At 40.4% G+C, this 15,605-nt stretch overlaps 1 protein-coding gene across 4 annotated transcripts in view; it reads right to left on the bottom strand.

The window, feature by feature from the left end:
• The window catches only part of LRRC63 (leucine rich repeat containing 63), a 43,083-nt gene that overhangs the window by 12,492 nt on the left and 14,986 nt on the right, over window positions 1-15,605 (bottom strand). For all 4 annotated transcript variants that reach the window (XM_019447542.2, XM_019447544.2, XM_019447545.2 and 1 more), the window contains 3 exons: window positions 13,556-14,245; window positions 12,943-13,011; window positions 10,341-10,501 (listed from right to left, as the gene is read on the bottom strand). In XM_019447542.2, coding sequence (XP_019303087.2) covers window positions 10,341-10,501; window positions 12,943-13,011; window positions 13,556-14,245 — 920 coding nt within the window. The remainder of the gene's footprint in view (window positions 1-10,340; window positions 10,502-12,942; window positions 13,012-13,555; window positions 14,246-15,605) is intronic.

Below are 15,605 nucleotides of genomic sequence, written 5' to 3'. Positions count from 1 at the left end.
TAAAGTAAACCAAGCAAAACAACGAGCACATAATCTGAGTGACGGTGTTTATCACAACACACAAACGAGCCTATATTCACCTTCCATTCATGTATTTTAGTCTGTCATAATAATAATTTCTTAATTATGTGAAGGACAGAAACGAAATAGAAACACCGCTAAGCATTCATGTGTGTAAGAAGTATAGTGTTATATGTGTGGCAGGAATTATTTTCATTAATAACAAGCAAACATGGCTTGAGTGTCCACTATATGCCGAAAAGTTAGTAAATATATTTTACATTCAATTACATCTTTTATCTTATTTTGTCATGTTTCTACTTCTATTTCTCCCTAATCTCGCTGTTAATCTAACAGCTAAAATTTCTTACTGAAATATGCCAACTCGGAATGAAGAAAACTATGTCCTGTTATGAACTAAATGTTTGTGTTCCCGCCATATTCACATGTGAAAGCCCCAACCCTCAGTGTGATGCCATGTAGAGATGAGGCCTGTGTGAGGTAATTAGGGTTCCACGAGGTCTGAAGGGTGGAGCCCTTCTAATGGGGTTAGTGCCCTTATAAGAACAGGAGGGGACCAGAGCTCTCTCTTTCTACCATGTGAGGATACAGGAAGAAGTCTGCTGTGAGCAAGAGACCTGGAACCAGGAAGCGAGTCAGCTGACCCCTCAATGCTGGACTTCCCAGCCGCCGGAACTGTGAGAAATGAACATTCGCTGTTGAAGTCGTTCAGCCTGTGGCATTTTGTCAAAGCAGCCGGAACTGATTAAGACACGCCTGTTGCCCCCCCCCCCCATATCTTTAATGCTCCAGGAGAGTGGAAACATTTGTTTCTTAAGGATCGGAGACTCACTAATGGTCACCTGACTGAACCAAGGGACTCCATTGCTCAGCTCGTAGAGAAGGGAGACGTCGCCATAGTGCATCAGGCTACGCCAGGTAGCGTATAAGAATGAAAGGTTCACGGCTAAAGAATCTTGAAGTTGAAAGTGCTGGTTTCAGAACTGAGATTTTACTTGTTTGTTTGTTTACGTTTTTATTTTTTACCGAGAAAGCACGAGCTGGGGAGGGGCAGAGAGAGGAAGCGAGAGAATCTCAAGCAGGCTCCATTCCCAGCACAGGGCCCATGGAGGGGTTTGATCTCACAACTGTGAGATCACGACCTGCCAAAATCAAGTGTCCGACGCTTAACTGACTGAGCCACCCCGGGCGCCCCAAGACTGACCTTGTATTAAAGTATTACTATTGGTAAATGTGTATATAGACAAAAAGGAGGCGTTCTTTTTTTCCTGTCATTAGACACTCCTCTCTGCCGAACTGGCGGGTACACTTATGTAGTAGAAACGTGTCTGTCGTAGTCTCCAATCACTCCACTTACTGTGCCAACAATTAGCGCCTTTACATTTCCTTCTGCCTTGGAAAGTGCTTCCCCCGTTTCCTTCCATGAACTGCCTTCTCACTTCATTAGTGGCCTTCGTATAGTCAGCAGTCAGCTCACAAGGCAGCTGACCAGAAAGGCCTTCCCTAACCAACCTGTGATAAATAGTGGCCTCCCAAACCTGTTTGCTGTGGTTATCATGGAAGGGTCTCGAAGAACTAAATAGCGCAGAGAATGTGGAGCCTTTCCCCATCTCCCGAACTGCTCTAGCGACCTTTAAGTGCTTAGACCCTGAGTCTGTATCATACTATTCGGTACACTTGTTTTGTGTAAATTTTGTTCATATAAAATCTACTTCTTTTAATAAGGCCCTGAAATAAATAAGGAATTATGACGTTTGATTCGTCTGTGTCGCCCCCACAGAACTCTGGATTCTACTCTGGAGTCAAATATTTTTTTAAATAATATTTATAGCCGCGGAAATAATTTTTTTTTCTTGACTAGCTTCACCCAGCTCTTTAAAAGCTACATTCTCAGCGCCTGGGTGGCTCAGTCGGTTAAGCGTCTGACTTCAGCTCAGGTCACGATCTCGCGGTCCGTGAGTTCGAGGCCCGTGTCGGGCTCTGTGCTGACCGCTCAGAGCCTGGAGCCTGTTTCGGATTCTGTGTCACCCTCTCTCTCTGACCCTCCCCCGTTCATGCTCTGTCTCTCTCTGTCTCAAAAATAAATAAACGTTAAAAATAAATAAATAAATAAAAGCTACATTCTCTCTCCATTTGAAGCAAGGATGAGCAAACCACACTTTGCCAACTGTTTTTTTCTAAATAAAGTTTTATTGGAACATAGCCGTGCCCATAAGTTTAAGCATTGCATATAGCTGCTTTTGAACTATCGAACACAGTTGAATACTTGTGACAGAGACCATGCAACCCTCAAAGCCTAACGTTTTACGATCCAGCCCTTTACAGAAAAAGCTTGCCAACCTCTCATTTAAAGTAATTCGCTCCGGGGACACCTGGGTGGCTCAGTTGGTGAAGTGTCTGACTCTTCATCCCGGCTCAGGTCCAAATCTCACAGTTCACGAGTTTGAGCCCCACATCCGGCTCTGTGCTGACAGTGCAGAGCTTGCTTGATATTCTCTCTCTCTCCCTCTTTCTCTGTCCCTCCCCCACTCATGCTGTCTCTGTCCCTCTCAAAAATAAATAAACTATAAAAAAAATTTTAAAAATAAGATTTAAAAAAAAAAACAAAGTAATTCACTTCAAAACCAGATAATCTGATATTTTTACTTCTAATGGTTGACAATCTTATTTCAAAAGAACCTTCCCACTGAAACCGACAGGGTAAACAAACACAACACAATAAAGGCTTGGGGAATTACCAAGGGTAGCTAGGCTTTCATAAACCAAACTTCCAGAGAGGAGAGAATCTCAAGGAGGTAAACCCGACGCTCAACACTACTTTTCTCCCGAAGTCATTTGCTTCATCAAAAGCTATGGTCAAGAGGCTGAATAGAATCATAGCCAGCCTAATTAGGGCTAGAAAGATAAAAACTGGAGTTCAGGGCTTACCAAAGACGAGGGGGGCCTCCGACTTGGTATGAAAGGGCCGAAATACAGCCTTAGGAGAAAAGGTTAACAGGAAAGCTCTATAAGATTGAAGCTCAGATTAAAATAAAGAGCTTTCGAAGCTTCTGGTCCAAGGTGGCAGTGTAGAAAGTCCCTGAACTCACCTCCTCCATGCACACACCCAATCTACACACACCTACTCAGAGAGCAATTCCTCCTGAAGAAGAACCGAGGGCTGACTGAACAGCTTCTGCACAACAAAAGATAGAGAGACCACGTAGAGAACGTCAAAGGAGATGGAAATACTGTGAGGAAGGCAACCCGCGCCCTCCACGCACTGCAGTGGGATAGTACTGAGGGACCAGGAGCAGATTCATCTGCTCTGAGGCACAGAGGAAAAGCCTGGGTTTAAGCGAGCAACTGGAACAAAAAGGAACCAGTGAACCGCGGGAGAGCCGCTGGAGCTCTGGAACTCTCTCTGGGTTTGTGGGGCTGGTAAGCGCCATGGTTGATGCTCCCCCTCCACCTCCATAGCGCAGAGGGGAGCAGGCCCCGCTGGTGGCCCCAGGCCCCTAGCTCACACCAGCCCCAGGCTCCCGGGGACACAGAGAAAAAGCCGCGGTTTAAAGGAGCAGCTAGAATAGAAAAGATTTAGCCCTAGAACGCTGCCAAATGGAGGGGGGCTGCTGGAACTCTTTCTGGGTCGGAGGGGCTGGTGAACACCACGTTTAACATTTCCCGGCCGCCTTGACAGTGCAGGAAGAAGCAGAGTCTGGGCACCATAGCCGGTGTGCTGTCTCAGCGAGCCCCAGTTCCCTAGCCCACACCAGCCCTAGTCACCCCTCCAAGATGGCCCAGGATAGTACACACCGGGACACTCCCAGTCAGTGCTACAGATTCAGCCATCAAGCCAAGGTGACAAGGGGGCAAATCTCTCCAGAATAGGCCAGGCCTGCCCCCACATCAGCTCCAGATGGCTTGTCAGGGCACCCCCAGTGCAGAGGGCTTTGGGACTTTCTGGCTCATGCCTACTTTGGCCCCAGCATCCTGCCAGGGCCTCTCCCGTGAAAACCACCCCGGGGAACCCCCAGCCTGCACCCTGTATCGGCTCCAGCCACCCCACAAGGGTGACCCTGCACAGAGTGTCCCAGGACGACCTGACTTGCACACACTTCAGCTTCAGCTGTCCTGCCAATGTGTCCTCTGCACGGAGAATCCTGAGACCCCCCCCGCGCCCCCCCCCGCCCCCCGCGGGGCCCATACCCACTTCAGCTCAAGCCACTCCACCAGGGCAGCCCAGGCACCAGCTAGAACGATCTTTACAATTATTATTAATAATTATTAATTATTATTAATAACTTTATTTCTAATAAAGTTAGAGTTATTTAAGTTATTTAATAAGTTAGAGTTATAAAGTAAAGTTATTTCTAAAACCTTTATTTCTAATAATTTATTTCTAATTATTATATAATTATTATTATTAATAAATTATTAATAACGATCTATTACAATTACGATCTTTACAATTTCTTTCAACTCCAGTTTACTTAGAGGTATATTTGTTTTCCTTCATCCTCAGTGGGTGTTGAATGTTGTCAAGTTTTTGCATCTATTGAGATGATATTGTTGAGAATAACATTGATTTTCAAATATCAAGGCAACTTTGAGTTTCTTGCAAAAGCTTCATTTAGTCATGATACATTGTCCTTCGTTTTAAAACTTTTCACATTGCAGGATTTGAATTGCTAATATTTTCTTAAGAAATTTTGCACGTACATTCATGAAAAACAGTGGCCCATAATTTTTCTTTCTTACAATGTCCTTGTGTGGCGTTGGTATGAGAGTTATACAGGCATCATAAAATAAGGTGGTGTAAACAGGTTGTATCTCCCTTACATGTTTGGTAGACTCACTGGGGACGTCCTATGGGCCTGGAACTTTCTTTGTGTGAAGGCTCTTAATTAAAATTTTAATTAGATTTTTTTACAGATACGAAACTGTACTGGTGTTCTATTTCTTATTACGCCTGTTTCAGCAAGTTGTGTTTTCCAGTGAAGTTTTCCATTTCATCATAGCCGTGGCACTCACTGGGAAAATGTTCATAGTGTTTTATTTTTTTCTATTTTAAAGTCTGTGAGACATGCGGTGGTTTCCCCTTTTCTGTTTTGATTTTGATGTTTAGAATTTTCTTTCCTTTTTCCTTAACCAATCATACTATGGATTTAGAAATTTTATTCCTCTTTTTAAAGAACCAAGTTTTGTCAAATACCTTTTCTGCATCAATTGAGATGATTATGTATTTTCTCCCCTTATGCAGGAATGTATATTGATTGATTTTCTTATGTTGAATCACCCTTTTATTTCAAGAATAAATGTCACTTGGTTATTATGTATAATCCTTTTAATTTTTTTTAATCACTTTGCTAGTATTTTACCCAGGAGAATACTTTGCTAGTATTTTGCGGGAGAGGGGCAGAGAGAGAGAGGGAGAGAGGGAATCTCAAGCAGGATCTGTGCTATCCTTGAGTAGCCCGACAAGGCTTGATCTCAAGAACCACGAGATCATGACCCGAGCCGAAATCAAGAGTTGGACACTTAAGTGACTGAGCCAGCCAGGTGCTCTGCTGAGGATTTTTATCTATATTCATAAGGGGTGTTGGTCTGTGGTTTTCTTGTGGTGTCTTTTGTTCCTTTGGTATCTGGGTTATATTGACAGCATAGAATATGTTAGAGATTATGATATTCTAGTTTAAAAGAATATATATTTGTTCACTCAGATGACCAAAATATATCTCTCATATGTGTATTTGGTCTTCATTCCAAAGTTCCTGGCTCACAGCTTCCCACATCTTTGAAATTTCTAGAGTCCTAAGAGCAATGGGAACATCTTCTGTTCTATTTAATTCCTTGTCCTCCATTCCTGAAACCACATCAGAGCCATAAAGATGAAATGGGTGTCTTGTTATTCATGACAAGCCCCTTTCTACAACTGGGTTTCTGTTAATGAGGCGGCTTGTGGAAAGCCCTGAAGGATGGAGGCTGGTTGCCAGGGGAACCAACCATGTGATTAGAGGGTTGGCATTTTTGGCCTCGTCAACTGCCCTCCTCCAGAGAGGGAAGAGGGGAGAAAGATTGAGTTCAATCACCAAAGGTCAGTGGTTTAATCAATTATGCCTATGTAATAAAGCCTCCAGAAAACCAAAACGACAGGGTTTGGAGAGCATCCTGGTTGGTAAATACGTGGAGATTTGGGGAGAGTGGTGCCTGGAGAGGGCATGGAAGTTCGATATACTTTTCCATACTTTGCCCTGTGTATCTCTTTATCTGACTGTTGATTCATATCATTTAATATCCTTTGTAATAAACCAGTTATCTAGCAAGTAAATGGGATTCCTGATTTCTGTGAGCCACTCTAGCAAATTAATTGAACCCAAGGAGAGGGTCGTGGGAACCTCTAATTTGTAGCCAATTGGTTAGAAGTGTAGGTGACAGCCGGGGCGTGTGATTGGCATCCTGAGTTGAATGGCAATCTTGTGGGAGTGAGCACTTTACCTGTGGAATCTGGTGTTATCTCTAGGTAGTGTGAGAATTGAGTTGAATTGTAGGACACCCAGCTGGTATCTGAGAATTGCATAGTGGTGTGGGGCAACTGCTCCCCCCACCATGGTGGAACTGGGTTCAGAATACTATTAGAGGTGTTCTCTCCTCTTTCATTTTCTGGAAGAGTTTGAGAGGTATAGGTATTCATTTTTCTTTAAACGTTTAGCAGAATTCATCCATGAAGCTATCCGGTCCTGGACTTTTCTTTGTTGGGAGGTTTTGATTATTTACTCAATCTCTTTACTCTGTCTAGGTTTACTCAGATTTCTATTTGTTGTTGAGTCAGTTTTGGTAATTTGTGTTTTTCTAAAAAATGTTTCCTTTCATCTAAGATATTTCATTTGTTGGCATACAGTTGTTCATAGTATTCTATTATAATCCCTTTTATTTCTGTAAAGTCAGTAGTAATGTCTCCATTTTCATTTTTGGCTTTAGTTATTTGTATTTTCTTTTTTTCTTCATTTAGCTAAAGATTTGTTGATTTTATTGATCTTTTTAAAGAACTATATTTTTTGTTGATTCTCTCTACTGCTTTTCTTTTCTTTTCTTTTTAATGTTTATTTATTTTAGAGACAGAGAGACAGAGCACAAGTGGGGGAGGGGCAGAGAGAGCCCGAGATGGAATCTGAAGCAGGCTGCATGCTCTGAGCTGTCAGCACAGAGCCCGACGTGGGGCTCGAACCCACAAACCATGAGATCAGGACCTGAGCTGAAGTTGGACGCTCAACCAACTGAGCCACCCAGGCGCCCCATCTCTCTACTGCTTTTCTATCTACTATTTCATTAATTTCTGTTGTAATCTTTCTTACTTCCTTCTTGCTGCTAGTTTAGGGTGTAGTTTTCTCTTTTGCTCAGGTTCTTCAAGGTGTAGAGTTAGGTTGTTGATTTGAGATTTTTCTTCTCCACATACCCTTTCCACACACATTCACCTGGTCTTCCCCAACATCAACGTTTCACACACCAGTATGATGTATTTGTTATAATCAATGAACCAACATTGCACACATCATTATCAACCCAAGTCCGTAATTTACATTAGAGTTCAAACCTCTTGTTGAATAGTCTGTGGGTCTTGACAAATGTATAACGAAATGAATCCATTAGCACAGTATCATATAAAATAATTTTACAGCCCTGAAAATCCCTTGTACTCCTCCTATTCAACCTTCCCTCCCTCCTCCAACATCCCTGGCGACCACTGATAGTTTTACTATCTCCATAGTTTTGCCTTTTCCAGAATGTTTTTTATTGTTGTTATTTGATTACTGCCTCACTGGTGTTTAATTATTTTGCAATCTGCCATATTGATTCTTGTCTTGTTCTCTTTTGTGGTATATTTTTAAGACAGTTTCTTAATAGTTGTTACCATGGAGATTATAGTTGGCATCTTAAATTTATAACAATCTAGTTTGGACTGATACCACGTTAACTTCAATAGCACAAAAAAATCTTTGTTCCTATACACATCTACCCCTGTCCTTGTTGTTTCATCAAAAATGACATCTTTCTACATTGTGTGTCCATTAACATATATTGGTAATTATTGTTTTATGCATTTGTCTTTTAAATAACATAGGAAATAAAAAGAAGTGTTGAAAACCAAAAATAGAACAATGCTGGGTTTTACATGTACCTATGTAGTTACCTTTACCAGATTTTATTTCTTTTTAAGGTTTTTAGTTCCTGTCTAATATCTTTTCGTTGCAGACTAAAGAATTCTCTTCGGCATTTCATATAGGGCAGGTGTACTAATAACAAACTCCCTCAGCTTTTGTTTATCTTGGAACATCTTAATTTGTCATCTGGTTTTTGAAAGATAGTTTTGCTGGATATAGGATTCTTGGTTGAGAAATTGCTTTTCTTTCTTCACTTTAAAAATGTCATCCCATTCCTTTCTGACTTCCATGGTTTCTGATGACAAATTGGCTATTAAGTTTGAGCATCCCTTATGCATGACAAATCATTCCTGCCTTGCTGTTCTCAAGATTTTCTCTAGCTTTTGACAGATTACAATGTGTTTCAATGTGAAACTGTCTGTGTTTATCCTTTTGGAATTTGTCAAGCTTCTGAGATCTACAGATTTGTACCTTTAATCAATTTGGGGAGGTTTTGGCCATTATGTCTTCAGATGTTCTTTCTGCCCGTTTCTTTCTCTTCTTTTTCTAGGACTTCCATTACTTGGTACACTTGGTGGTGTCTGATTGGTCCCTTGGCCTCTGTTCATTTTTCTTTCTTCTTTCTCCTCCTTCTCTTTCTTCTTCCTCTTCTTCTTCTTTCTGTTCATCATATTTGATTATTTCAATTGACCTATCTTCCAGTTCTCTGATTCTTTCTTGTGCCTGCTCAAACCTACAATTGAAAGCTTCCAGTGAGGTTATTGTATTTTTCAGTTCCATAACTACTTTTTGGTTCTTCTTTGTAATTTCTATCTCTTTATTGATAAATCTCTGCTCACATATCATTCTTCTGTTTTTTGTTTGTTTGTTTTGTTTTTAGCTACTTCAGAATACTTAAGACAGTTGATATAAAGGTTTTTCCCCCCTAGTAAGTCCAATGTCTGTGCTTCCTCAGAAACAGTTTCTATTAATTTCTGCTGTGACTGGCCACATTTCTTGTTTCTTCACATATTCCATATTTTTTGTTGAAAACTGAACAGTTGCATATTATAATGTGGTAACTCTAAAAATCATATTACTCCCCCTTTCCATTTTTTTTTTTTAAATTTTACTTGCTGTGGGCTGTAGCTGTTGGTTTAGTGATTTTTCTTAATTGTTTTCGTGAAGTCTATAATTTTTCATGTGTTGTGTTTGAAATCTCTGCTCTGTTGGCTAGTGTTCAGTTAGTGTTTTGACAGAGATTTCCTTGTACAACAGGACAGGAGTAGAGAGAGAATAATATTTCTTCCAGTCTTTTCAGATTGGCTCTACGCAAGGGCACCCTTTCAATGCTTAGCCAGGCCATTAAAAGGTAGTGATTGCAGGGATCTTCTCTAGAATGCATCCTGCCCTGGCCATGCACATAGCTTTCTAAATTCCCCAGTATCCATAGGACTTTTTGAATGCCCTACCTTCCCCCAAGAAACTCTCTTGTCGCTTTTCCTATTTTTGCAAGTTTTCTATGAGTTTGAACTTATTTCGAAATACATTTTTAAATGAAACCTAGATCTTGAGGTCAAAGAGCTCTGACTTCAAACCTAAGGCTCTGCTGCTTGCTGGCTGGATGGTCTTATTTTCATTGGGCTTCAGTGCTCCTAACTGTAAACCGCAGATTATAATATTAATATAATTATATATATATAATATATAATATATATATATATTAATATAATTATAATATATAATATATAATAATATACTATTCGGCTGAATTGTAAGCTTTAAGAGTAACATTTGCTTTGCACAGAGTGGGTCCTTAATAAATGGTAACTATTATTATTGCTGTTCATCACACCAGGCTTGTGTTCAGTGAAAATTTAGCCTGTTGCTAGATGTGGCACAAGGGCCGAAGATTGCCCATAACTTCAAAATATGATAATTCCGAATCTCACTTTTTTTTACTCACGCCAGATAATGAAAATACACTATAATTTCTTTGGATCTTAACATTTTACAAAACTGGAATGAAGGCAAACTAGGACATAGGTTTAGAGATAAATTTGCATGCGTTCCTGGAAAATCTCTATTGTAACAGGAAGGCTCCCTTCAATACCGTGGAAACTAACCAAAGTTAAGAAACCTAGAGCAAGAATAATGGCTGATTTGAAAAGAAATTGCCATTAAAAAGATGTAGCATACCTTAAGATTAAGTGCATTTCTTCCATGCATTTGACAGTTAATTATGGCTAGGTTGGTCATGGCTATTATTGTTTCATATCGTGTTGCATTAATAGTCTTAAAACCTTCACCCCGTATCACATGTGACTCCTCTCTTTTTATAGGTTTAATGTTAACGATACCTAAATAAACAGGAGAAAAAAATGAGACCTAAATGCATTAGCACTTAGAATGAAAGCTAAGAGGTATTTATATTACGGTCACAGTGAATCATGGTAAGTAGGTTAGCTGTGTACATCCTCTGGGAGAGAGTGCTCTGAGCCTTTACTAACCTAGTCCCACTGGTTCTATTTGCTAAACTGGGCTTTGTTGTGTGTGTGTGTGTGTGTGTGTGTGTGTGTGTGCATGCATGTGTGTCTGTGTTTCAAATATTAGCTGGCACCTTTGTCTTTCCAAAGGAAAACCATATGCTCATAGATTTCTCTCCAGATAACTTAGATTCTATCAATCTCAGTCTTTTTGTGTTATGTGTACAAATATTTTCAAAACTTTTACTACGAATTACGTAAGCAACTTCTTGCTTCACAAAACTAATAAAGGACATCACATAATCATAAGTCAGATAGAGATCACCTCGCAAGGGACACCCTCGCTTTGTTTCAAGGGCCTTATATAATTCGGCTTTCTTGTCTCCGTTTGGAGACCCCACACAAGAAAAGAAAAAAAATCCAAACAACTTAGAAGTTAGTCAAACAGAGAGCATCTAAATTTACTTCCTCATGACCCTTGTGGGTTTCACCTTCAGAAACGGCCTATTCAAGTATAAACCCAAATGCAGCAGGAAAATATTTTGTGACCTCGGAACATATATTTTACATTCACGGCCATTCTTGCTGTATTATTTGCAGCAACATATTTTACAATCTCGGAAAGCCTTAGGCCATGGCTTCAGTGAAAGGAAATCATGCATCCTAGACCAAAGAAAGCAATGTTCAGTTTCTAGCTGCCAAAATAGGCCCTGTGTGCCCATCTCAGATGAGTAGATGTGAAAGGTAACTGCAGCATCAAGAGAGATGTATGATATGATAGAGAGAGTCGTTGTCTTGGGAGAGAGAGTGGATCAAGAAGGAAAGGAGAGCGAGTTAAGACCTAGGTCTCTGTGCTGTTCCCAGCCCACCCATCCCCATGGACTAGGCCCAAGCATTGGTTTTGGAATGGAAATGGGAATTCAGGTGGAGAAAAAAATAGAAATGCCCTGATGGATCCCTGAAGGCTCTGGAAACTTTCAAAAGGGGACCGCCAGAGTGGGACAAAGTCAACAAATCAGAAATGGCAGCATGATTTGTTTCGGCTGATGACCTGGGAAAAAGAGAAAGTCCTATCATTGGAGCCTTCTGTGTTTAATCATTAACTGAATCATTCCTTGGTTATTTCTTCTGCTCTAGAATTTTATTTGACTCCTATTTTTAAAAACAAAACTTCTAGTTCTCTGGTAAAATTCTCTAACTCATTCTTTCCTTTCTTAAACATAGTCATCACAATTATTTTTAAAATCCCTCTTTGAAAACTTTGGTATCTGATTCTATGTGTCTGTTTCTCTTGCCTTTTTTCTTTCTACAGATCTTCAGACATTTTATCCTGTTTTTATAGGATGACTTGTGATTTTTTAATTTAATGCTGGATATTGTGTATGAAAATTTTAAAGGGTCCGGATAACGCCATATCTCTCCAACAAGTGTTAAATTTTCTTTGATTGAAAGAAAAGTGGAAAAAGTATCACTTTGATTCATTAGGGACTGGTTTTGAGCTTTGCTAGGGATAATCTATTTTAGTTTTGTACTTTTTTCTAAAACATCATCCTTATTTCTAAGGCATGGGTCCTCTGGGTCTTCATCTAAAAGCCCCATGTGTTTACAAGGCCCCTGCATCTTGGCAGAGCTTTAACTTCAATAACTGTCTCCCATGCATGCTCACTTCTCGTAGCTTCTCTGCTGATGTTTTTTGCTGTGTTTCTTAGAGTATTGTCCTGCACGTGCACAGCTTAGAAATCAGCGGATATGGGGGCTCCTGGGCGGCTCTGTCAGTTAAGCATCCGACTTCGGCTCAGGTCATGATCTCACGGTTCATGAGTTCAAGCACCATGTCGGCTCTGTGCTGACAGCTCAGAGCCTGGAGCGTGTTTCAGATTCTCTATGTCTCTCTCTCTCTCTCTCTCTGCCCCTCCCCTGCTCACGCTTTGTGTCTCTCTCTCCCTCTCTCTCAAAAATAAACATTAGAAAAAAAGAGATGATTTTTCATTTGTTTTTTCTAGGTAACTAAAGTTAAAGCACTTAGAACAGTGCCTGGCACATGGAAAGTAGTTACCTTTCATTGTTGCATATTTATCTCACCTACCCAGATTAAAAATGCTCCAGCTTTTATGTTCCCAGCATCAGTACAAACTATGACTTATAGTCAATACGTCAAACATAGTTGCTGAGCAAATGGCTTAAAGAGCTGAAAGTGAGGTGAGACATATGTGTGAACCCCACACACATACACCAACACAAAATCATGAATACTTCTGTAGAGAGATAAACTTATATACAGTTTTTTTAAAGAATGAAATACGCCTAGTGTTTACCTTCTGTCAGGTTTGACACGCTTTGCCTTGACGTGCTTTCCACATTGTCGGATTCTGTTACTTGAGTTTCTAGAAAAAAGAAAAAAAAGGAAACAACTTTTTGGATACTTGTGAACACTCATGTTCAGGGTGTTATGATTTCATTATAATTGTTCATCTTTTAATGAATTTGGATTGTCCACGGAACCGTGCCCGTGAAGGGCTCCGTCCGCACTGGCATTCTGCTTCTAGAGTTCATCTTGATCGCCTTCTGAATGACTGTTCATTCCCACTCCTCTTTTATGTTGACTTTTCTGATCCTTCGGGCTTCCTCATCTGGTTCCCACTACCGCCATCTGGGTAGAGCACCCAGTTTGACCTTGGCAGACCCTCAAGGTCAATACTTCTGTTACCTCTTTCTGGATCGTATATTGAATGTATGCATAGGCAGAAAGTGATCCCGCCATCCCAACCTGCAAACCCAAGGGGAAAGCAACCGTCGCTCGCGTGCCTTCTCTTCCCTTTGGTCCACTTGACCCCATTATTACAAAGCATGCATTATTTGTGATAGGAAAAAAATGTAAATAATCCAAATGCCCATTTTGAACATGTATCATTTTAAACATGGATTTACCTAACAAAGACTGTCTTCGAGGTTTTCTTGGCAAAACTGGTGTTGGTAGGGCGATGGGACCTGGAAAATTACTAATAGTTAGTACCACCGCAGTATTTTGCTTTAAACGTTCAGACCACTGTCTTTCTGCTTTAACAGGCACACTTCTTGGTGGAGGGCTTGGCCCTGTTTCACTTAAATCTATCAGAGCCTGCTTAAAAATAAAGGTTTTATTCTTTGATAAAGGTGGATACTCAGAGAGAACTTCCTTGGGTTTGGGAGTAATAACTGGGGAAGGTGCACTTGCAGGTTTGGAGAACTCTGAGGAGAGAATCAGAATGTCTTTGAACATGTTATCAACATAAATATTTTTTCTTTTTGACACTTCTCGTTTTGATTTTCTTGAAGTTTCCGTTTGGCTTGTTTCTTTCCCAAAAACTCGACTTGAGGCTGAATGACAGCTTGGAAAAAATATGCAACCGGTAGCAGTCTCTGGAATGTGCCAATAGACCCTGTTAAAATATTTTCTTGGTATTGAAATAGTCGTCACTCTTTCTTGTACATGATGATCCAGAGAGAGATTTTGGATACTGATAGGGGTTTGTGATCGATCTCTTGAAACATCAGGAAAACTAGTTTTCTTTCTTTCAGTTGAAGTGGTTTCGTCTGGAGTGAACGTCACACGTTTTGGCTTAGCTTTACCAGTCTTGGCTAAACCAGAAAAAAAAAAAAAAGGCACAATTAGTTTATATTTATCAAGGTACCAGGGACAAAATTTAATGTCTTAACATTCATGCTCACCCCTCTTTCACCTTCTAAAAATTTCTGCATATACCTGCTCAGCTATGAGGACTTTTGTTTAACTGACTGGGGTAAAGTTTGAGTAATCAAATGGAAACGAGAAAAGACTAAATTGTATTAGATTTAGAAAGGGTAGGGAGAGACTCTTGGAAGAACAGAATTGATAGAAGAAAGGGTATAAAGGTAATTTTTTGACCAGTTGCTACTAAAACTGGAAATAAAATGGGTAAATATTATTTTGATGAAGTTTTGTTATTTATCATTTCTCGTTATCCCTTCCTCATTGAAACTTCCTTGAGCAAAGACTCACAATTCTTTTCAACGCCAAATGTCAGACCAATGTGTCTTTTGAAACGATAACATCCTGATGCTGGGTACAACATACTACAAGTTCAGTTAGGTTAAAAGGTAAATGTTCTTTTCTCTCCTAGGTCCAGAAAACACACAATGCCTGTGTTCTTCGGTACCTCACCACACCAAATATGCTTTCTCTTTCCTACGGGACAGAATGTCAAATGACTCTTTTCCATTGTCTCAGTTGAGTACTAAATGATGAAGACTTCTACCTTCTAAAGAAGAGATAATAGATTCTTTAAGGCAAGGCTTGCAAAGAGATGCCAAAACAAATCCAGGTCTCATCCATCTGCTGTCTACGTATAAGAGATGGCTGGAGTCTGACCTGAGTTTAGAGAGAGGAATTCTCCTGGATAGAGTTATTGGAGTGCTATGTGTTTCCTCAATCTTCCCCTCCTTGTGGTGGGTGGAAGAGGATGATTTTTCCCCAACCTCAAACAATGTGACCAGAATTCTCAGAGAACCATTTAGAGAGCAGGAATGTATGCAGGAGGAGAAAATAACATATCATTCCTCTACTCACCTCCCCCACTAATACTTACAGAGTAGCAAAAAGGGATCAGCCCACCCAGTCCTGGGTTCCAATTGGAGCAAGGCAAGAGAATCCTTGAAACTCCTTGACCTGTATCTCCTGGCATTTCAGGGGGTACAGAGACTGACGCCTAGTTTTTAACTCTCCTTAACTCTTCTCCATCCCTAGCCCCACTTATGGAGGAGCAGAAACCATAAGTTGGGGGAAAGAAGTAAAGAGCCAGGTGGAAGACCTTGTCACGCCCCTGTCTCCTCTGGCGTGTCTAAAAATTTGCAGACCTAGTCTGAGCTGGGGGAAGGGGCAGGCCAGATAAAAGTAATGATTCAGATTGAAATATTCGTTTAATATCTGAAAAGGAAACAAGGCTAAGAGGTGAAGTTGACT

Source organism: Panthera pardus, unplaced genomic scaffold, assembly GCF_024362965.1.
Source record: "Panthera pardus isolate Hobbes unplaced genomic scaffold, ASM2436296v1 HiC_scaffold_1, whole genome shotgun sequence".
NCBI classification, from domain to species: domain Eukaryota; kingdom Metazoa; phylum Chordata; class Mammalia; order Carnivora; family Felidae; genus Panthera; species Panthera pardus.
Note: the sequence above shows the minus strand (reverse complement) of the source record. Positions and strands in the feature narration are given on the sequence as shown.